Source organism: Nycticebus coucang, chromosome 14, assembly GCF_027406575.1.
Source record: "Nycticebus coucang isolate mNycCou1 chromosome 14, mNycCou1.pri, whole genome shotgun sequence".
NCBI lineage: Eukaryota > Metazoa > Chordata > Mammalia > Primates > Lorisidae > Nycticebus > Nycticebus coucang.
The window spans coordinates 83,883,216-83,907,240 of record NC_069793.1 but is presented as its reverse complement, the minus strand read 5'-3'; the positions used below and the strand labels follow the sequence as shown (position 1 = coordinate 83,907,240).

The 24,025-nt window shown below is 36.7% G+C and overlaps 1 protein-coding gene across 4 annotated transcripts in view; it reads left to right on the top strand.

The window, feature by feature from the left end:
* Nucleotides 1–24,025, top strand: part of GRM5 (glutamate metabotropic receptor 5) — a 521,853-nt gene that overhangs the window by 414,123 nt on the left and 83,705 nt on the right. For all 4 annotated transcript variants that reach the window (XM_053561783.1, XM_053561779.1, XM_053561781.1 and 1 more), the window contains exon 7: nucleotides 684–810. In XM_053561783.1, coding sequence (XP_053417758.1) covers nucleotides 684–810 — 127 coding nt within the window. The remainder of the gene's footprint in view (nucleotides 1–683; nucleotides 811–24,025) is intronic.

The window sequence follows — 24,025 nt, the reverse complement described above, 5'->3', positions numbered from 1 at the left end:
TAATCTTGATGACCTTATCCTCCTTCATCCCAAGCAAAACAAACTACTAAACTAGAAATAAAGGCTGAATTATTGAACCAGATTTTTATTAGAAAGAGATCAAGAGATTACCTTCAGAAAAACCTGTATCTTCTTCTGTCTTTCTACCCAGTACAAATTCTTAATTATTTTTGTCAATACAAATAGATTTTTGAATATTAGAAGACATAAAGGTTTTTTGGTCATGATTATTCAACTAATGAAGGGAGGCCAAGGTAAATCCACAGAGAAAAATTTCTTAATTTGAGAAAAGGAGAGGCACAGATTTGGTGGAAAATTCATTTATGTACACACATATGTAAACGTATGTATACTTATATAAGTACAAACACAGATACTTAATTAAATACAGGTATCCTAAACTAATTATATAAAGACTTGCATTTAATTTAATTCTTAATTCTGCCACCAACCAAAAATTTATGGTGATGGACTTGTTTAAACTCAACATCAGTTTCTTCAATTAATTACAATATAAAACTATTAGTACTTAATACTGCTTACCTTTCACATACATTTAAAATAATTTAAAATAATGTATGTGAAAGTCCTTTCTGCTTAGCAAAGCAGTACATTTCAGTAAAGGATTGCTGGATTTTTATCATGCAAAAATAATTAATCAATATTTTAAATATTTGCCTTAGGTGATCCGGAAGGGGGAAGTCAGCTGTTGTTGGACCTGTACACCTTGTAAAGAAAATGAGTATGTCTTTGATGAATACACCTGCAAAGCATGCCAGCTGGGGTCCTGGCCTACTGATGATCTCACAGGTACCTAGATTACAATGCCATAGTGCATTCCTCAGAAATCAACTGAAAGAAGACGCAGATATGAGAGGATGGGTTCACATCTCTAAGTATTCCAAATATTTTTCATATTTCTCATCTTAGGTGGTTATGTTTATGGGATAAAAAAATTCCTTTTGGAATAGAACCCTTCCCAAAGCCTGTGCGGATTATAAAAATATTTAGAACTTCGGGAAAGATCTGCCAATACTCTAGTCTTCACTTCCAAATTAGATCCGAATTACTAGGTTGTCTAGAGGGCATTTTGAGCCCATCCTTGGAAAATTCCTGCAAGTTCATAAGCAGGGCTCCAGTTACTGTGCTACTAGAAATGGAGAGGAAGAAGTATTAGCCTGACAAAGACTAAAATGTGTAATGGCATAACAAGAACAAAAAGGGAGCTTAGAATTGGGCAGATGTTTACCTAAAGTTCTTTGTTTCTCTTAATGCTTTTCTTTGATTGAAATCGGAGACTTTGCTAATAAGTTTTCAGGTAATATTGGCACAGAGCAAAACTTGTCTCTACTTGCTTATTTTCTTTCTTCTTTTTTGTTTTGGTTTGTATTTTTGCTCCACAAAATATTAAGGAATATGCCATTGTGTTCTCCAGTCTATATTTCATAATCATTTCTAATTTTTACAGTATAAAAATAGAATATGATTCTTCCCATCCTTCCTTCCAACTTTTCTTCAATAAAGATTTATCAAATGCACATGAAGTGCCCATTTGTCTAGCACTACAATAAAGATACAGAAATAAAGATACTACCTCTGTCCCAAAGAAGTTCACAGTTAACTGAAGCAGGCAAAAAAGTAAAACTTGATTACAGTATAGTAAGAGGATATAGATTTAGGAATATGGGAGAAAGAGTAGGGGACCCCTGAAGCTGAGTTTGCAAAGAAAAGAGAGAAAGGCCTACCACGTGGTATGTCAGGTTGTGGTTTTACAAATCAAACGGGAGGATTTAGCACAAAACTCCTAGTGGCTAAAAGATCATAAAGGCATCAGCATTAGTCTGCATGCCTCACAAGTAGAGTGAATATCCTAGGTAGTTGAATTAGCTAATCTCCAAAGCCTGATTATAAAAATTCTTTGATCACTCCTGGTCTTTTTTGAGATAGCTCATCTTTTTTATTTTTTTAAGTGATTGGTAATATATACAGCAGACTTTTCTGTTCTTAAAACTCTGATTTAATAAGATATCCAAGTGTCTTGTGAGAATTTGAGTCCTATTTTCACCATTAGATAACCTGAGAACTAAGTTAGTGTTGAACACAACAAATTTTATTGAATAGCTGAACTATAATGTGCGTGCATACATAAGCATATATGCATGCATGCACAGACACATATAGAAAAAAGGCAAGAAAGAAAAAATATATTATGATTAGTTTTTTTGGAGGGAGGTGAGGAATAGTACTGGTCATCTTTACTTCATACTATTTCTTCATATTTTTTTTCCAATTTCAACCCGGCTTATTATTAAATCGAATACTTTTCTTGCATATTCAACCAGCTTGCATGACTAAGCACCATGTGAATGAATATATAGATCAGGGGTCATCAAACTTTTTAAACAGGGGGCCAGTTCACTGTCCCTCAGCCCATTGGAGGGCCGGACTATAGTTTAAAAAAACAACTATGAACAAATTCCTATACACACTGCACATATCTTATTTTGAAGTAAAAAAAAAAACAAAATGGAAACAAATACAATATTTAAAATGAAGAACAAGTAAAGTTAAATCAACAGACTTACCAGTATTTCAATGGGAACTATGGGCCTGCTTTTAGCTAATGAGATGATCAATGTCTGGTTCCATATTTGTCACTGCTAGTCGTAACAAGTGATGCAAGTGTGCATCAGTTAGTCTAGATCTGGTTGGAGATTTCAGATGTTTCATTCTGGAGAAAGTCTGTTCACAGACATAAGGGCTGCCAAAGATGGTTGCCATTTTGAGTGCATGGTTCATGAGATTAGGGTATGTCTCAGTGGGGAGAGATGCATAGAAATTAGGAAGGCTGCTTGACTTGAATGCGTCTTTCAGAGAGTCACAATTCTGCAGTTCAGCCAGTTCCATTTGGTAAATCGTATCTACATTTTCAATGTCAATAGAAAATGGGTTACCAAAAAGCTGTCTGTCCTCTTCATGGAGATGAAGCTCTTTAAATCTAAATTGGAACTCCTTTTGCAACTTTTTCAGTAAATCCACACATGTTTTATTTGGGAATGCAACCAATGGATTTTCTGCTAACAGAAATTTTCCTCCTTCACTTGTCTGATGAGGAGGCCTAATTTTACTTCAATGCTTTCACATGCAATTGCGTATCACAGAAGTGCTTCCCCTTTCCTTGAAGTTGCACATTGAAACTGTTGAGTAGCTCTGTTACATCTGTCAGAAAGGCAAGGTGCCATTTCCATTCTGCATCATTGAGCTCTGATGCTTCTTTGTTTTGTAGAAATAAGTCATAGAAATGTTTCAAAACTCTCCCTTGACTCAGCCAACAGACTTCTGTGTGGTACAGATCATCTTCACAGGCAACATTTAGCTCAGAAATTTCTGAAATTGTCTGTGGTTTAGTGCATTACCTCTAATGAAGTTAACACAAGATGCCACAGATTTCATAACAGAGTCCCACGTTAGTGATTTACTACACAGCACTTGTTGGTGGATGAGGCAGTATATGGCTATTGGATGAGAATGGTTATGTTTGTCCATCTCTTGGTTAATTCAAGCAATTACTCCTTTCTTAGACCCCACCATGCTAGGAGCACCATCAGTTGTCACACTGGCTAGTTTTGCCCAGTCCAGCTCCAAACTATTCAGAGTTTGGCAAACCTTTTCATAGATATCCTCTCCTGTAGTTGTTCCTTTGATGCTTTGCAGTGCATCAAGCTCTTCTGTGACTTTGAAATAGTCATTCATACCACGAATAAAAATTAGAATCACGAACATCATTACTTTTGTCGAGTGCCAAGGAAAAATAAGAAAGTTTTTTTGCGGAGTTTTGCAAATGCTGATGCAAATTGTCTTCCATTTCTTCAATCCTTCGTGTAATTGAAGGTCCTGAAAGACTCACTGTACTAAATAAATTGGCCTTCTCTGGACACATCTCTTTGGCAACAGAAAGAAGGCATTCTTTAACAAATTCTCCCTCCACGAATGGTCTGCCAGTGCATGCAATTAGCTTGGCAACTTGAAAACTTGCTCGCAGTGATGAAGTATTTAGCTGTTTCTGCTTCACAAAAGTGTTTCACTGAGTTGTCAAAGATATTTCAGTTTTAATATTTTATCTTGTCTCACTTCTCCGACCAAACAATCATATTTATCTTTATGTTGAGTTTGATAGTATTGATGCAAATTGTATTCTTTGAACACAGACACTATATTCTGGCATATCAAACACACAGCTCTTTCCTTTTACTGCACAAAAAAGTAATCATAAATCTACTGTTCTTTGAATATCCTATACTCTGAGTCAACTTTTCTCTTTCTTGATATTGTTTCCTAGGGATTCCAAATTGCTATTAGTAAAATACCAATATATATATATATATATATACAGCACTCCAAAAACAATATCCCAGCAATAACTTTGCCCACACAGAGACATATAGACTGCACTGCCCATCGATGCAGCCTGATCAGTGCTCATCAAGGCAGTCTGATCAGTGTCCATCAATACAGCCTTGCCAATCCACATCATTTCAGCCTTGCCAGTACCCATATGGTGGAACTCCACTTTTACCTCAGGCTCACACTGGTGTGGTGCGGGAATAGGCATGATTACAGAGCTGGTTCCTCCACCACCTTTCCAGTTCATACTACCCTGTGCAAACTGCACTGCTATCTGTGAATTTGCAGGGGAAAAAAAGGCACTTATGCCTTTTTTCTTCCGAATCTAATGTGAGTTCAGCCATACAAGCATATGGCTGAACTTGCACTGCTCAGAGATAACAACAGTGTGAACCAGGGCTTACACAGCACACAACATACAACATCATACACAACTGAATAGCAATCAGAATATAAACGCACTTACTGTCAATTAAGTTGGGTTTCCTACTCCTCAGCTGTCTGCAGAGCTGGATTAAGTTCCCATGGGGCCCTAGGCAGATTACCAGTTTGGGGCCCCCATGTGATAACACTGAGCACTGACCATTTGCATTAACACTGACCACTGACCATTTGCGATAACACTGACTGCTGACAATTTGCATTAATACTGAGTGCTAACAATTTGCATTAACACTGAGCACTTACAATTATCATTACCACTGAGCACTGACCATTTGCATTACATCTGAGCTCTGACCACTTGCATTACCTCTGAGCACTGACAATTTGCATTAGTACTTAGTGCTGACTATTTGCATTATCACTGTGATGCAACCCCCCTAGAAACCACCCCCAACCAACTAACCAACATAAAAAAAAAGACTCTCCTAACTTAAAAAAGAAAGGCTCTTCTAACTTCAAAAAAAGGCACCCCCTATCTGCAAAATAAAGACCACCAGAGACTGAAAGGAGGAGTTGAGAGACAGACAGAAGGAGGGGCGGGGAGAGACAGGGAGAAGGAGCTGAGTCAGAGAGTTGGCGCACATTCCACACATGTGCACTGTGGCCTGGGATGAGTCGGCTGTTAAGCAGGACAGGCAGCTGTGGCAAAAACACCCGGTGGACCAAATAAATGTCTTCACAGGCCATAGCTTGAGGACCCTGATGTAGATATAACTTTTTGCCCGTGTTTTATAAGACTACAATGCCGAATAAAAAAAAAAAAAAATAGTTTATTTGCTCTTTTATTACATAGATAAAATTTTCATTATAACATCAATATAATTTCATTTTAATCATAGGCACTAGTGAAATTAAGGGTAAAAACAACCCACAGAAATGGTTCCTTTGTCACTTGATCCCCATATCCAAGTCCTTATATATCATACCATCTTGTAGGAAGACAGGCATAAAATATGCATATACAGACACTGGCAAATTGTGTGTGAAGTCAGAGAGCAGGAGCAAAAAAAAAAAAAAATAATAATGACAATATTAGAGAAGTTGTCATTTAAATCTGTGTTTATAAAAGATGTCTCTGAAGAAATGAACATTAGCTGAGACTTAAATGATAAAAAGAAATATTTAGTGAATAATGGTGAGAAGGGCATTTCTGGCTGAGGAAACGTGAAGTCTGTGTATGGGAAGCAGATGGGAGAAAGTGTCAGCGGAAACCAAAAGGCTAGGTCCCACACAGGCCAGGAGAACATAGTAAGGATTTCAGTGTTTCTTTACCATGACAATGAGAAACCATTGCACTGATTTCAGAGGAAGAAAAGAAAAGCATAATTAAAAGCATATTTTTAAAAAATATTCTCCTAGTTATTATGAAGGAGAATACTTGGGGGAGGGATGGAAAGTAGAAGTGGGTAGCCAAGCAGAGTTCTTAGTGTCTTGAACTAAACAGTATGTTGGAAGATGTGAGATATACTCTTTGGTAAAATCAACAAGACATACAGATAAATTGGATGCAGAAGGTGTCGAGGAAGGCTGCCAAATTTTCTTCTCAGAAGACTGGAGAAATAAATGCATTCTTTCACAGAGATCAATAGTTTAGTTTTAGACAAGATTAATTGGAGATGTCTTTGAGACTTTCAAGTGGAAATACATTAATTTCACAAATTAAAGGCTTAGTTTGTGTCAGAAAATGTAACAGGGATTGGAAACACAAATATGTAGCCTAAGTTTCTGAGAAGTGTGTAATCTAGTGGGAGAAAAGTATGTCAACAGGTAAGAGTGCAGTTTACTAAGTGTTAAGAAGATGAGGAATGAACAAAATATTATGGAAAAAGTCGAGACTGTATAACTATCCCTGCAGGATTTAGAAAGGTTTATTCTTGAGTTGACCCTTACTTAACAAAAACGTGAAGATAATATTATCAAGAGGAAGTAGGGCTTTCAGAATTATTAAAATCATAACCTAGAGAACATCAAGGAATGGATATGGGTTGCTTGCTTGCCTCATGCCTTTATGTACCATCTGTTATCTCAGAGATGCTATTTGTGCAGTGTAAAAATAAATCCAAATCCTCTCATTGTTAATTCTTTCTCATTCATCTTTCTAATCAACTTTCTGGAGTAAGTAATAAATGTTCCTTTTGTATTTTTTACTTCCTCACATTTGATTTATCACAGCAATTTGTCTTCACCTTTACCATGCTTTTGGAAATATTCTCGTAAAAGATACCAATGACCACCTTATGGGCAACCTAATGGTTAGTATTTTTGATGACCATTTCTGTTCAATGTGGCGGCCCTGAGGGTACACGTTATCCTGCAGCTTACTCCCCCATCAGCCATGTCATCACCTAGGGTTCTCTCTCTATCACTACTAGGATTTTTTATTTTCATTGGCTCTTTCATTGCCTTTTCCCAGGTTTCCATCGGTAAGTGGTTGTGCCCCTCCCTACACAGTCTCCCCAGGTCATGTCGTCTGCTTTGATAGCTTCAGTTATTACCCACCTGCCCATCACTCACATCAGTGTGGCCCAGCCTGCATTCCTTCCTCAATTGCAGACTCATGAAGCTAACTACTGCTGAAAATCTCCACTTGATTATTCCATAGGTACTTCAGTCTATCATGTCCAAACCTCACAGTTTTATCATTGTGCCTCTGTATTAAGTATAGACCTGCTTTTCTATTCTATGTGTGCATATGGCCCATATCCAATGATTTAGCAAGCCCGCTTTTTTCAATTTCTAACGATTCCTTTTTTTTTTTTTTCTTTTTTTGAGACAAAGTCTCACTCTGTCACCCTGGGGAGAGTGCAATGTCATCATAATAGCTCACAGCAACCTCAATCTCTTAGGCTCAGTAGATGCTCTTGCCTCAGTCTCCACCATAGCTGGGACTACAGGTACCCACCACACTGCTGGACTAGTTTTTATCTGTTTTGGGTAGAGACAGGGTCTCACTCTTGCCCAGAGTAGTCTCAAACTCCTGGACTCAAGCAATCCACCCATCTCAGCCTCTGAGAGTGCAAGGATTAGAGGATTAGTGAACCACCGCAGGGCCTTGAATTGCTAAATATTCTTAACTGTCTCCCCTCCTCTCCATTTGTACAACTCTTTCCTTGACTAGGTTCCTATTGCCTCACGTTTGACTACTGCAGTAACATCTCACCTTATTTCTCAGCTCCCAGATTTATGCCACACCCCTCCAAGTCCATGTCTCATTAGCCTACTGGATAATATATCTAATATATGGATTTGTTTCTTTTACTTCATTGCTTACATAGGGGAAAAAAACATCTTTCCTTTGTATCTTAGGTTCATGACTAAAGCCTCTAAAACAAAAGCATGTTAACAAGAAAAAAGCATACAGATTTATTCAATGTAAGTTTTATATGACAAGGGAACCTTCATGAGGAAATGAAGACCCAAAGAAACAGGAAAATCTGTGTACCTTTATGCTAAGTGGATAGTCATGGATAAGCATGATTGAATACAAAGGTCTGATCTAATGGCAGCCAGCTGGGGAAACTCAGCAAGAACTGCCTGTTCTCTGTTCAGAGTCCTCTTGGTAACCTTGAGTCCTTAGTATTAAGGATGTTCCTTTTCTCTGGATAGAGACAGGGCACCTTTCAAGGGAGGTTTTATGACTATTTCACAAGAGAAGGGCAAGAGGAAAGTGAGAGAGTCCTTCCTGCTTCTTGTATTGTTTCAAATACCAAGGAGCCATATTTGGGGGTACCATATTCTTTACCCATCATTCAACACTTAATAATGGTTTTATATTTGTGTAGGATATATCCTAAGCTTTTCAATACGACCTATAAAAATATCCCCTCTTTCCCCTACCTTCCTATAATTTTTCTCGTCTTGATAACCCACCACTTTCCAACCACTCATTTTGCATACTAGTCTCAAGGACTGCTTATAATTCTTAAATACACACAAGGCTGTTATACTCCTCCCTGTCTGTAAGTATAGTGTCTTCTCTGCCTGCACTGTGGTTACCCCTGTGTCTTTAATTGAATAACTCCTACTCAACCTTTTTCACTCTGTCACCTTCTCTACGAAACCTCCTCTGACTAGACTGCTGAGTCTCCTTTTCAGTATTTCTAAAGAAAATTCTACTTCCCCCTTTAAATCATTTTTTCTGACTAAATTTTAATAAGCTATATACTTATCTGCCTCTCCTACTGAATTAGTAGTTTCTCAAGGACAGAGCTATCTCTTAACCATACGTTTATTACAAGCTACTAACACAGAGCCTGACACAGAGGAGGCACACAGCAAACACATGTCAAGCTGCAATGAAGTGACATAGTGTGTTACAAATAATTATTAAAACAGATGTTAGGGCCAGCCATTGAAGATGGCCTTTAAGAAGTTTGGACTTTATCCGAAAAACAAGGTGGAAACAGTGGAGATTTTCAAACAAAAGAATGAAATCATTTATCTCTGGCTACATACATATGTGGGGTATGTGTGTGCATGTGTGTGCTGGGGGAAGGGGGATGGTGAGGGAATTTTCCAAACCTGGAAAGGTCTCCACATGGATATTATGTGAGGGTCAACCTTTAATTGGCATCTTCAACACTTCCTTTTTTGATATATATTATGGGAGTATATTTTGATAGATAAAGTCATTAAAATAATTTTTACACTAGCCATATTCTCAGTAGAAGTCATAAATTGTCAGGCACCAGTAACCAGGAGTTAGAAATAAAGAGAAAGGTAATCTAGTATGAAAACCAAGAAGACAGGGAAAAAAATAAGATTACAGATGAAGGATGAGGGCAGGACATAGACAATGTCCCCAATTCAACTTATTTTTATTGAGGACAGCAAGTAGCTGTTCCTTATCTAATAATTATGAGATACCTACAGTTGGAGTGAGCATGACAATCAGGATTCCTGCCCTCAAGAAGATTATCGTCTCCAATATTCACAATTAATAAGAAAGTGTTACTAAGTATTAACAATAGAGAAGACCAGAATGGTATCACCAGAAGCAAACTCAGGTCATATTTCAAGTTGCCTCTTCAGTGAATGGGGGACATGAGAATGAAGGAAAGATGGGAATTGACCAAACCAAAATGAAAGAGAAGTGTATTTTGGACATAGTATACAGGAACTGAAAAGGAACTGGGAGTGAAAGGCAGAAATGAGAAAGTAGGCAAAAACCAACTCTTGGAGGGCTTTGAAAGCCATGGTAAAAAATTTAAAATTTATTCTCAAGGAAACTAAAAACCATTTATTTATTCATTCCGCCATCTAGCCATTCATTAAATACATATCTAGCATTTTCCCTGCCCTGTGTATAGGGAAGGAAAAATTACTTTTCCTTCCACCTATCTTAGATTTATGGGCTAGAGCACCTGTAACAAAAGATAAAGTGACAAGAGAAAAACATATATATTTATTTAGTATGTTTTATGTGACACAGAAGCCTTGATAAGGAAATGAAGACCAAAAGAAGCAGTTAAGCCTGGGTGTTTTACATTAGGTTTGATGAAAAATGGAGAGTTGTAGAGAAATGTGAGCGGACAAAGGACACAAGTAAAAGGGTAAATCTAGTAAGGCCTGTTCCTTCGGATGCCCTTCTGAAAGAAGTGTGCACCTGTCCTCCGGGTGGAGGGAGGGCACCTCTCCCAGGAAGGCTTTATGACCTGCTCCGAGGAGAAGGGTAGGGGAGGTCAGAAAGTTCTTGCACCTGCCCTTTCTCAACCTTTTTAGCTTAAAATATTCAATATGCCAAGGTAGATTTTGAGGTAGAGTGTTATAAATCGCATCATAAGAAATGTAAATGCTGAAAATATTTCTATAAACAATGCAGATAAAACTCCTTGCTCCTATGGTATTTATATTCTAGTAGACAGAACAGTTCTAAATAAGGTGGTATTTATATTCTAGTGGACAGAATAGATCTAAATAAGGTAATTATCTCCAAGAATAGCCAAAAATTACATAAGAAAGGAAATGCAATTGTAATGGGCCACTTTATAAATACTATTCACATGGTCCCAGTGTAAAGGGCAGGTATTGTTTAAAAACATGAAAAGGAAGGATACCGATTTCAAAATAGCAGTATCATATGATGAGAGAGAAAAGAGGGAGCTGGATGGGAGTTACATCTGTGGTGTGTGTGTGTGCACATGGGCAGCGGCACACAAATAAGACAAGTAACACTTGTTAAACTCAAATCTCTTACACATTTGGTCTATACGTCACTGCGTGCTTAAAATGTCTATAAAGTATTTCATACTATTTGAGCTACTTAAACATGTTATTCTAAAAGATTTAAAAATAAAAGATTAAAGTGGGAATTTTAAAAAGAGGTTAAGAAAAAAGCACCAGAAGGAAAATTTTGCAAAAAATCAATGTGAATCTATTGGTGGTTTGGACTCAGATAATGTAGTGTGAGTAAAAAGCAACAAAGAGTTTCGATTAGGAATTAAAATCAATAGAACTAGCTAATTAATTCTCTGAGAAGAAGGTAGCTACAATGCTGTCTGGTTTGGAAGAGGAAGGAGAAAAAAATAGTGAAAAGCAGCAATTTGGGCTAGACACTCAGAATTCTCTAAAAGCCTTTGCCAAGACACTTTTTCTGGGACACCATCCCCTGCCAGATAGCTGCTAAAACTGTCCTAGAAAGAATCTTTAATTTGTTTTCCATCAAAGAATTTGGGATAAGATATAAGTAGCAAGAACCCTATTGGTCTGTAGCTCCCTCGTCCAAAGCCACAGAAACACTTCCAGGTACTTTTGCCAGGCTCTGGCAACCTTCCAATAAATCCAAGTAAAAGGAAAAAGCAAAAACAAATGTGTCTTTCAAGAATTAACTCAATAGGAAGCCTTATGACAGGAAGTTAGGATTATTTCCTGCTTTTCACTTATAAAGAAATGTATCTTATTTATTTTAAGTACAAAACTGTAAAGGGGAAGGAAGGCAGTGCATGTCAACATCTTTATGTCAATAGGGACATTCTCTCGGAAGTGCTTTGGTTCCCTGAGTTACCTAATTACTTTGGAGGTTGGAACTTTTATATCTTCACTTAAGAGGGAAAAAAGCTCCAGAGTGACACAAAGGCCAGTTGGTGGGAATCTGGACGGGGGAAGAGGATGAGCTCCAGGAGGGCAGAGTCGCTGACAGGTCTTATAACTCCAGCATTTGAGTGATTCTCTTCTCACAAATTTTCATTTCACTTGTGTTCTTCAGCTTGTACTACTTTTCTTGGTACATTTTTTTTTTGCCTTTAAATAAATAAATACGTGAAATAAAAAGCATCTGGACGCATCGCATCACCCAAAATCATATCTTAAGCATTATGCTTTGAATCCTACATGACAGGTGATATTCTTTTACAGTTGAATTAACTAAAACTCAGGAAAATTCTGTAAACTGCTCAAGATCACAAAACAGGTAGAAAATCAATCCGAGGTGCTATGATTCTGGGGTTTTATGCTATACCGCCTGCTCTTCTCTACAATTGCATTTTAGAGCCTCATGTTTTCAGGAAATTATAGACAGAGAAAAAATTCAGCTTCAAGCTGCTCACATGTTAATTATCTCGAGGCTGCTCTGATATTTTTCATCCCAAATGTGCTTAAAATATGCTGGCTATTTGATTATTATAATTAAATTTAGACGAGGAAAGGGTGGGAAATCCTTTTAAATATTATGTGCTTTTGATTTTTTTAGAGGAAATATGTTATGAGTTTAAATTAAAGATGTTTATTTTTATTCTTACAGTTGTAATAAATAGCTGTTGTTAATATTAAAAATGAAACAAATTTTCAGAATGGTGCTACCCAGCTTCTTGGTTTCTAGGTTAGGTTAGAATCTGAATAGGAACATATGCGGTACAGCTCTTTATCCCATCATTCATTTATTCAGCAAAAACTATTTTATTAAGTTTCTACCCTGTTTTAAACACTATACTAAGTTCTGTTGCTATCAATATAATTGGAACGTGCCTGATCTTGCATTTATATGGAATCCCATATCCATAGCAGCAGAACGTTGATTTAAGTAATTGCATTAATACTATAGATATTATACATACCACAATGTAAACATGCCAAATTCAGGGGTGGCACAAAAAATAGAATTACTTATTAATACGTTTTAATTGAGTTCCAGTTAGTTGCCAAACACAGAACTGGGTACTGGGCACACAGTGATGATGGAGCCCTAATTCTTACCTTCAAGTATCCCAGAGGAAATTTCAATTTAAGTCTGCCTGGCATAGAGGAGGATTGATTTAATGTTTGTCTAATCATGGAAGAATAAAAAGGAGTGAAGGCAGAAACAAAAGGAAGGAAAGAAAATGCTAGCATGGGAGTGAGCACTGATTATTACAGGGACATTGAAGAGAGAAAATTCGCCAGGTCTGGAAAGTTCAGAGGTACCTTCTAGGAGGAAAAAGATCAATGCATGTGAAAATGAGGAGCTAACCATGTCATAAGAAGGGAGGTTTTCAGGCAGAAAGAAAAGACCGTGAGGAATTGTACATGTCATAGCTAAGGAATACATGTGCGTCTGAAATAATTCTTTCAATGTAACAAAGCTATTCAGAGGCAAGTACATCACTATTTCAGATTCACTTTCTATAAAGGCTTGTATTATGGGAGGCCTACTTTCCCAAATCCCAAACATCATAATGGTGACCAGCTGCAAAAGAAAGTAACCGCTTTAACAATAGAATTCCCAGGTCCCCAAGCACTTTCTAGATTTCCCTTGTTAAGTCTGCTATACATACACTCACCAATACAATCTCAGTAAGTTGAATTTATGACAAATGTGGTGTAGAAAACGCAGCTGAGAATTTCGTCTGTATGCAAGACATGTCTGCAACAATTCATTTTTATTATCTTCTAATGGCATAGTGTTTTAAATCAAAAGTCTTTGGAGTCAGATAAATCCATGTTCAAATCCACGTTCCACAAATAACTCATTGTGTGACTTGAAGCAAATGAATTTCTTTCTCTGAGCTTCAACTTCCTCTTCCATAAAATGTAAGTAATAGCAGTATGTAATTCATAAAATTATTGAGGAGATTAAATAGCATTCAATAGTTTAGTACTCATTTAACTGTTCAATTATGTTACCTTGTACCACCCTACCGTTAACACAGTTTTTAAAAATATAGTGATGAGAAGTGAGATAAAGTGATGGATGAATTGATTTAAGAATGAATGAATGAGAAAATTGGAAAAAATTAAATGTCTTCTACATTTGAAAGATCTTTTAAGTCAATGACAAAGTAGCCCAATCAATGGTACAAAGTAGGGGATTAATTTTTATTTGCTGAACTAAAATCATTATAAACATCTCTTCTAACCTCACTTAGATTATTTTCTTAAGTCTTCTGATTCTAAATGAATGGATTATACAAGGTTAATGGTGACCTGGAAATGTCAGGTAGATATCCATGAGCCATGACAATACTAAAAGGAATCTGCTGTGGGTTTTGATTTTATTATTAAAAAAAAAAAAAAAAGTGGTTTCTGGTTTCATTGATGTCTTCATTACAGAGTTTTTATATTTTCCTCACTGGCAAGAAAAAAAAAATAACCTTCCCAATATAAGGGTGATCTAACATTTAAGGCATTCAATATTTTTGTATTTATATTCAATTATGTATTTGAAGTAAAGCTGAGAATAGAGTGTTAGAGACCCCAGTGCTCTCAGTCTTAATCATCCTTTGTATCTAAATTCCTTCGTTGGTGCTAATGCCTAGTTTCATGTTATTACCTATCACCTATACGCTTAAGATTTCTGAAATTAAATTTGTTGTCCAGATATCTCACCTAATCCCCCCAAATCTATATTCAACTGCCTACTTGGCAGATTGACAGATTTATCTGAACATCTAATGGGTAACTCAACCACCACATTCCCAAAACTGAAATCTAGATCTTTGCCTTCCTGATACCCCAGGCTGCTCTATCCTTACTATTCTATAGTTTTCCTGCTGGCAAACCCATTCTTCTGGTAGCTCAGGCCAATAACTTTGAAGTCATCTTCTGACTTCTCTCATATCCTTCTGTCAGTCAGGAAATCCCACTGGCTTGTTTTTCAAATTCATAATTCTATCACTTCTCATTTCTTCCACTGTTAGTGCCTAGCAATCATCATAATCACCTTTACTACTGAAGCAACCTCCTGCCTAGTCTCTCTGATTCTACCCTTGCCCCTGCTTCCCTGCTTTCAGCCTCTTCTGAACACCTGGGAAGAGATATCTTTTTGAAAAGTAAGCCAGGTTATATTACTCCCTTGTGTAAGAATCTATAGTGGTTTCCCATCTCATACAAGTTCAGGTTCTCTGTGATCTGGTCCTTAGATATGTCTCTGGCCTTTCTCCTTCACTTTATCTTGTCCCCCACCCAACACATGAGTTCTTTTGCTCTTTCATTAAAACATCAGGAAAGTTCTTATCCTAGGGTCACTTCCCTAGCTATTCTCTTTACCTGGAAGGATTCTACCCACATACCTACACGCTATTATCCTTCTCTTCTTCAAGTCCTTGTTCAAATGTCTACCCTGAGCAACCTGTTTAATACTGCAAACTAACCCCTCTTATCCAGTTCTACCTTTGCTTTTCTCTACTTCTTATATAACCCTTTAATAATTTATATTGTTTATGTACTAATTTATTTTTGCTAATTACATTATCATTGTCAGCCCCCTAGCTAGTATATAAGCCAACAGACAGGAGATTTTTTTTATAGAATCTGTTCACTTAGGAACACCAAGCTCTTTGAACATAGTAGACACTCTCTAAATATTTGCTAAAGAAAAGAATACAGAACGGAAGAAAAGAAACAAATCCCCATGCACTGAGTACCTGTCACCCAACATAATAGGAATTTTGTATATTACCAGCTAATCCTCCTGATGCCTAAAAAAAGGTTGGAGTCATGAGCTCCACTTTACAGAAAACTGAAGTTGAAAATTGAAAATGCCTGTGCTCAGGATCACACAGTAGGTAGTGAAGGAAGGCTCAACGTCTCTTCTTTCTGTGAAACTAGTGTTTTTCCTGGAAATGATGCTGCAGGCAATAAAGCAGGAACTGAGGCTGGTGGGATTCTTTCTGAAATCTCTAAAATGCAATGAAAAATTTTTGTGCACTGGGCCTTTTCAAATGATGAGTTTGATGGCATTGCTTCAGTTAATGCTGAAAAGAACATTTTTTTTTTTTTAATGAGATGCCAGGGCTCACACATTGATAAATTATAAAATGCATTCTTACTCTTCCAATTGCTCAATTATCACTAACTTATACTATTTTTTCCTACCAGCTGAGTAAAAAATTTAGTATATTTATACTTGTAAACAGTACTTATTCTAGGGAGGAAAAGTGCTGAAAGCTCCTCTCTCTATAGAACTTCTCAAGACAGATCCCTAAAGAGAACAAAAACCAGTTTTCATTTTGCCAGAAACCATGTAATGAAAAATGTGACTGTGTTCTTCATAATGATGATGTGTAGTGTGGCCAGAACAATGGCCTCATGGTCAGAAACCACTCTCATATGGCCATATTGAAGCAAGTAATGTGGTTTCATTGATTCCAGCTTTTGAAAAACATAGCTTATCCAATACAAATCATCACATTTCCTCCTAAGAACGTAAAACATTATAAGGCCACACTTACCCCTACATTATAACCTACTTGGGAAGCCCTTTGTAGAGTGTAATATGAGTAATAGGAAGCAGATAAATGTTTCCTATTTTGACACCTCTTCAAAATCACATTAATTGAAGAGAAAAATTCACAGAGCATTTTCTGCTGCCTTGTACTTACAAGCAATTTAAGACAGCATACTATCATTTACTTGGGGTGATGTATATGTATATAGACAGGGTAGAAAAGATAAAATAGTCTGGCTTTCACCCAGAAGAACATAAGACAATCCAATAAAACACACAGGCAATGGAGCAGATGTTAAGTCACTATCGTTTTATGTATACACTTCTCTTTTCCCTTTTTTTCTCACTGTTCAAATCACATATTATTTTATGTGATCCTTAGACTAAGCCTTAAGATGTGGGCAGGCAGGTATTATCATTTTCCCTCCTAAATCTCTTACTGATTTCCCATCGGAACTCTCAGCAGTAAGTCCCAGAGACGACGTAATTCTCTTGTGACATTGGATTACTATGCTGTGGAGTTATTTCTCTGCACATCTGATTTCTATATTTTGGCCAATTCTTTTACATTTCTTCTATTTTCCTGTGTCTACAATTCTCCTGTGTGTTTCCAACCCTAACTCAGTTTTATTAACGGATGATAGATAAAATAATGTTCCTTAACCTTGTAAAAATATTATAGGTCTTAAAGAAAGTGATAAATGTATAGTGCATAGCGTAATGCCTAGCAGGGTAGAGTCACAGAGCCTGAGCATTTGGCCAGTACACTATTTTAAAGAAACAAACCATTGCCTTTCTGGCTTTGTGATACAGACCCTGTAGCATGAATGGGGCAGGTGCTCCCTGTGCACTGAACCAAGAGGGGTATGACAGTCTGCCCTGTGCTGTGTGAACAGTGTGCACTCTGGGTAACGGCATCAGTCTCTCTTTTCCTGTGCACTTCTCTTACATGTATCACTTTATTCCTTTATTGTCTTTCTCTAATAAATATGGATCATTCCAGTTAGTTCAACGTATACTCATAGCTCCTTTGAGGAATACTTAAAATATTATGTTTTCTTGGGAAAATAAACAGAAGGGAAAAAAATCTCTGGCAGAGAATCTACACAATTTTGTAACCAGCCTTGGGAAAGGTAACGTAACCCAGGCCTTAGAAACAGTCTTGTATATCTCAAAGGAAAAGAAAATCAAAGGTATATGGGAACACAGAAGGAATACAGTGGGCCTAGAAAGTAGTTGCATAAAACTCTGAGTCATAAAATCAGAAAGACTTTGAACACACAGAAGGAAAATGCTTTTTACTAAGCAGCTTATTTGCAGAGAGAGCAATTTTGTGAATCTGACTAAAACTGTGGGAAAAGAGATCTGGCAAGCGAGGAAAGGTAAACAGAAATTAATTGTAAAACACTAATTATTGTTCATATTATATGCATAAAATCATACTGATAGCCTATTGGTTTTAAAATGATGAGTTTAATGCTTTATCTTAGTAAAATACAAAGAAAGCATCAATCATTTTACAGACTCATCCTGAGACATTGCTTCACTGACCTTTTTCAGTTAATTGGCCTTTAATTTCTCATCAGTGAGTATCTTCTACAAGGTTTTTTCCAGATTAAAGCCCTTATTATAGGCAAGGGAATTCTGTATTACCTCCATGTTATGTATGGAAAAATTGAGACACAAATAGAATGAAAAACTCATATTCATAGGAAATACTTGTGCGAAGCTTAAAATGAAGTACAAGTCTCTGGATATCCCCACTTGCCATCGTCTTGGTTAATGAAGCCTTCCTGAACTTATTGAACCATCTATTACATGTCATGTACTGTACTTAGAACTAGAAATACAGCCACTAGCAAAGAAAAAGTCTCCTGCCTTCAAACTCATGCCTCCTATGTGAAACACACAAGCAAACCCAGTTAGCGTGAGTGCAAGTGCTGTGACAGACGCAGGGAATGGTGAGTCCCTGTGAGAGGAACCTGTCACTCAGTCTCAAAGAGTCACAAAAAACATCCTCCAAGAGGATATGGAAAACGGACAACTATGGAGAAGTTATCCAGTGAAGAGGGATAGGGGAAACGTAGAACAGGAAGAAAGTAATCCATTCCCACATTTTATTACTCAAATTCATAGGCTGTGTTTTTCCACTCTCATTCATCTGCAGTATGACCGGAAGTCATATTTTTTCAAAGCTGTTCCTATAAATGTGCATCTGTGATAATCTTTCCTTTTAGCACTCTGCAGTACTAGCAAATCATTCCTTTTGTCTTAATTATGTAATAAATCTTTGCATATAATTTCAAATTCCGCTATAAAATATAAGCAACAAAAAAGAACAAAAATATAAGCAACAAAAAAGAACAAAAATAAAAACTAAAAACGAAAGCTCTGAGTTTTCAGCTCTTTGAGTAAATTTTATTAAAACAATCTAAAACAAAGGTATGTGATAAAACTTGAAAGGTGTGAAATAGGCTGGGTCCAATGCCCAATGGATGCCACTGTGAAACCTGGGAATGGCCTATGATCAATCACTCAAAAAATATTCTATGCTAGAAGTTTTAGGGACACAAAAACAATAATACGCTAATAAATGTCTCTGGCCAGCAACCCGCACCAAACATAGACCAGGATGAGACTCTTGCTGAAGAGCTTGAACTAATGAGATTTCTCAGGAGAAAGCATGGCTTTATGTCAGGATAATAAATATCAAAAACTTACGCCATCACTAGCCTTACCTTGCCCATGGCAGACACTGTTAATTAATCATGATTGTCTTTCCTGGTAAGTAGACTCAGAGCCTCTTTCAGAGGAGTAATTGACCAGGTTGCCTCCCCACTATAACAAAAATAAATAAATAAATAACCACAACATTCTAGTGTCAGTTTCAGCAAGTTACTTATCTTATTAAACTTTGTATTTTCTCCTCTGTAAAACAGAAATAGTGACATTACCTCCCTTGTTATGCTACATAACATAACATTTCTGAGAAAGCACCCAACATATGGAGGTCTGACAAGTTTGCAAACTCATCCAAGAAAAGGTACCACATACCACATTTCTGAAGTACTCCCTTTGGGAAGCTATGCATCAATGTCAGTATCTAGTCCACCCCTCGAAGCAATTTTGGAACTCTTTTTCTGAAATGACCATCAGAGCTATTATTGTATGGCACACATTTACTCAACAAAAATAATGAGTACTGCTCAGAAAGACACTATCACATCATACATCGACTGATATACCAAGGTTATGAAATCTTATTGAGTTGTTTGTACAGTGCTGCCAATGTAAGCACACAGTGGCGGTTTGCAAACTTAATTTTCAGACCTTGTATAACAGTACATAATAATTCTGTAACTTAGGACTTCTTAAGGTAGCAAAAAATGTTTGTTGAAAATGACTTATCTACACACCGGAATGAGAATTATATACTTTAATTATATACTGAACATATTAATTTGAAAATTGATGTGTTATCCATATGAGTGAGGCACTATGCTCAGTAGTGATGATCCATTTGTGAGCAAAAGAAACAAACTCCCTAATATCAGAATGCTTATAGGCAAGGAAGGAAGACAGATCTTAACAGTACAAACAAACTCCCTCTTTTTTTTTTCTTTGCACTTTGTAAGAAAATACTTTAATTAAAATAATTTATTGTTTGGGGATTCATTGAGGGTACAATAGACCAGGTTACACTGATTGCATTTGTTAGGCAAAGTCCCTCTTGCAATCGTGTCTAGCCCCCAAAAGGTGCAGCACACACCAAGGCCCCACCCCCCTCCCTCCTTCCCTCTCTCTGCTCTTCCTTTCCCCACCTCTCCCTCCTTCTTTCTCTCTCTGCTCTCCCCTTCCCCCACTCCCACCATGTCCTTAATTATCATTAATTGTCCTTATATCAAAATTGAGTAAATAGGATTCAAGCTTCTCCATTCTTGTGATGCTTTACTAAGAATAATGTCTTCCACTTTCATCCAGGTTAATACAAAGGATGTAAAGTCTTCATTTTTTTTAATGGCTGAGTAGTATTCCATGATGTACATATACCACAGCTTGTTAATTCATTCCTGAGTTGGTGGGCATTCAGGCTGTTTCCACATTTTGGCGATTGTAAATTGAGCTGCAATAAACAGTCTAGTGCAAGTGTCCTTATGATAAAAGGATTTTTTTCCTTCTGGGTAGATGCCCAGTAATGGGATTGCAGGATCAAATGGGAGGTCTAGCTTGAGTGCTTTGAGGTTTCTCCATACTTCCTTCCAGAAAGGTTGTACTAGTTTGCAGTCCCACCAGCAGTGTAAAAGTGTTCCCTTCTCTCCACATCCACGCCAGCATCTGCAGTTTTGAGATTTTGTGATGTGGGCCATTCTCACTGGGGTTAGATGGTATCTCAGGGTTGTTTTGATTTGCATTTCTCTAATAGATAGGGATGATGAACATTTTTTCATATGATTGTTAGCCATTCGTCTGTCTTCTTTAAAGAAGGTTCTATTCATGTCTCTTGCCCATTGATATATGGGATTGTTGGCTTTTCTCATGTAGATTAATTTGAGTTCTCTATAGATCCTAGTTATCAAGTTTTTGTCTGATTCAAAATATGCAAATATCCTTCCCCATTGTGTAGGTTGTCTATTTGCTTTGGTTGTTGTCTCCTTAGCTGTACAGAAGCTTTTCAGTTTAATGAAGTCCCATTTGTTTATTTTTGTTGTTGTTGCAATTGCCATGGCAGTCTTCTTCATGAAGTCTTTCCCCAGGCCAATATCTTCCAGTGTTTTTTTCCTATGCTTTCTTGGAGGATTTTTATTGTTTCATGCCTTAAATTTAAGTCCTTTATCCATCTTGAATCAATTTTTGCGAGTGGAGAAAGGTGTGGGTCCAGTTTTAGTCTTTTACATGTGGGTATTCAGTAATCCCAACACCATTTATTGAATAGGGAGTCTTTCCCCCAAGGTATGTTCTTATTTGGTTTATCAAAGATTAGATGGTTGTAAGATGTTAGTTTCATTTCCTGGTTTTCTATTCAATTCCAAATGTTTATGTCTCTATTTTTTGTGCCAGTACCATGCTGTCTTGACCACTATGGCTTTGTAGTACAGCCTAAAATCTGGTACGGTGATGTCTCCAGCTTTATTTTTATTACTAAGAACTGCTTTAGCTATATGGGTTTTTTTCTGGTTACATACAAAAAACAGAATCACTTTTTCCAAATCTTGAAAGTACGATGTTCGTATTTCAATAGGAATGGCATTGAAAAGGTAGATTGCTTTGGGAAATATAGACATTGCAACAATGTTGATTCTAACCAGCCATGAGCTTGGTGTGTTCTTCTATTTGTTAATATCCCCTGCTATTTCCTTTTCATAATTTCTTTATAGAGGTCCTTCACCTCCTTTGTTAGGTATATTCCTAGGTATTTCATTTTCTTTGAAACTATGGTGAAGGGAGTTGTGTCCTTAATTAGCTTCTCATCTTGACTGCTATTGGCGTATACAAAGGCTACTATCCTGAGACATTACTGTATTTTTTTAATGACTTCCAGGAATATTGTGGTTGAGTCTTTGGGATTCTCTAAGTATAAGATCATATCATCAGCAAAGAGGGAGAGTTTGACCTCCTCTGCTCCCATTTGGATTCCCTTTATTTCCTTGCCTTGCCTAATTGTATTGGCTAGAACTTCTAGCACTATGTTGAATAGTAGAGGTGACAGAGGACAACCTTGTCTGGTTCCACTTCTAAGAGGAAAAGCTTTCAGTTTTATTCCATTCAGTAAAATATTAGCTGTGGGTTTGTCACAGATAGCTTCAATCAGTTTTAGAAATGTGCCACCTATGCCTATACTCTTCAGTGTTCTAATTAGAAAAGGATGCTGGATTATCGAATGCTTTTTCTGCATCTTTTGAGAGGAGCATATGGTCTTTATTTTTGCTTCTGTTAATATGGTGGATAACGTTTACGGACTTGCATATGTTAAACCAGCCTTGCATCCCTGAGATGAAACCTACTTGATCATGATGTATGATTTTTTTATAATAACCTATAATCTATTAGCTAAGATTTTGTTGAGAATTTTTGCATGTATATTCATGAAATTTTCCTTTATAGTTGCGTATTTTCCTGGTTTGGTATCAGGGCGATGTTTGCTTTGTAGAATGTGTTGGAGAAGATTCCTTCCTCCTTGACTTTTTGGAATAATTTATGCAGTAAAGAAATAATTCTTCCTTGAAAGTTTGACAGAATTCTGGTGTGAAGCCATCTGGACCAGGGCATTTTTTTAGTTGGAAGCTTTCTTATTGTTTCTTTAATCTCAGTGCTTGAAACTGTTCAGGAGCTCTAATTCTTCTCGGCTAAGTCTAGGGAGAGTGTGTGATTCCAAATATTGATCCATTTCCTTCACATTGTCAAATTTCCAGGCATAGAGTTTCTGGTAGTATTCAGAGATGATCTCTTGTATCTCTGTGGCATCAGTTGTTATTTCCCCTTTATCATTGCTGACTGAGGTTAATACAGATTTTACTTTTCTCTTTCTAGTTAGTCTGGCCAAAGGTTTATCAGTTTTATTTATTTTTTCAAAAAATCAACTGCTTGTTTCATTAATTTTCTGAATGATTCTTTTGTTTTCAATTTCATTGATCTCTGATTTAATTTTGGATATTTCTTTTCTTCTACTTAGGTTTAGGCTTAGATTCTTCTTTTTCCAATTCCATAAGATGGCTTGTGAATTTATTGATGTGCTCTTTTTCTGTTTTTCTAATGCAAGCATCTAAAGCGATAAATTTTCCTCTCAAAACTGCTTTTGCAGTATCCCCCAGGTTTTGGTTTCATTGTTGTTATGCTCAAGGAAGTTAATTATTTCCTCTTTTATTTCTTCCTGCACCCAACTGTCATTCAACATAAGGTTGTTTAATTTCCATGCCTTTGTGTGGAGTTGAATGTTTTTGTTAGAGTTGAGTTCCACCTTTAGTGCCTTATGGTCTGAGAAGATACAAGGTAAAATCTCAATTGTTTTGATTCTGTTGAGGTTTGTTTTGTGTCCTAGGATATGATCAATTTTGGAGAATGTTCCATGGTGCGATGAGAAGAATGTATATTCTTTATCTTTGGGATGGAGTGCTTTATATGCATCTATCAAGCACAGTTGGTCTAGGGTCTCATTTAAATCTCTTATATCTTTGTTTAATTTCTGTTTAGAGAGTCTTCCCAGCTCTGTAAGAGAAGTGTTCAAGTCCCCTGTTATTATGGTATTATCGGATATCATATTGCTCAGACTGAGTAAGTTCTGTTTCAAGAATCTGGGAGCATTTAAATTGGGTGCATAAATATTTAGAATTGAAACATCTTCTTGTTATATTTTTCCCTTGACTAATATAAAGTGACCATCTTTTTTTACTTTAGTTGCTTTAAATCCACTTATATATGAAAATAAAATTGTAACTCCTATTTTCTTTTGAATTACATTTGCCTGAAAAATTCTCTTCCAACCCTTAACTCTGAGTTTTAATTTATCTTTTGAAGCCAGTTGTGTTTCCTGCAGACAGCAAA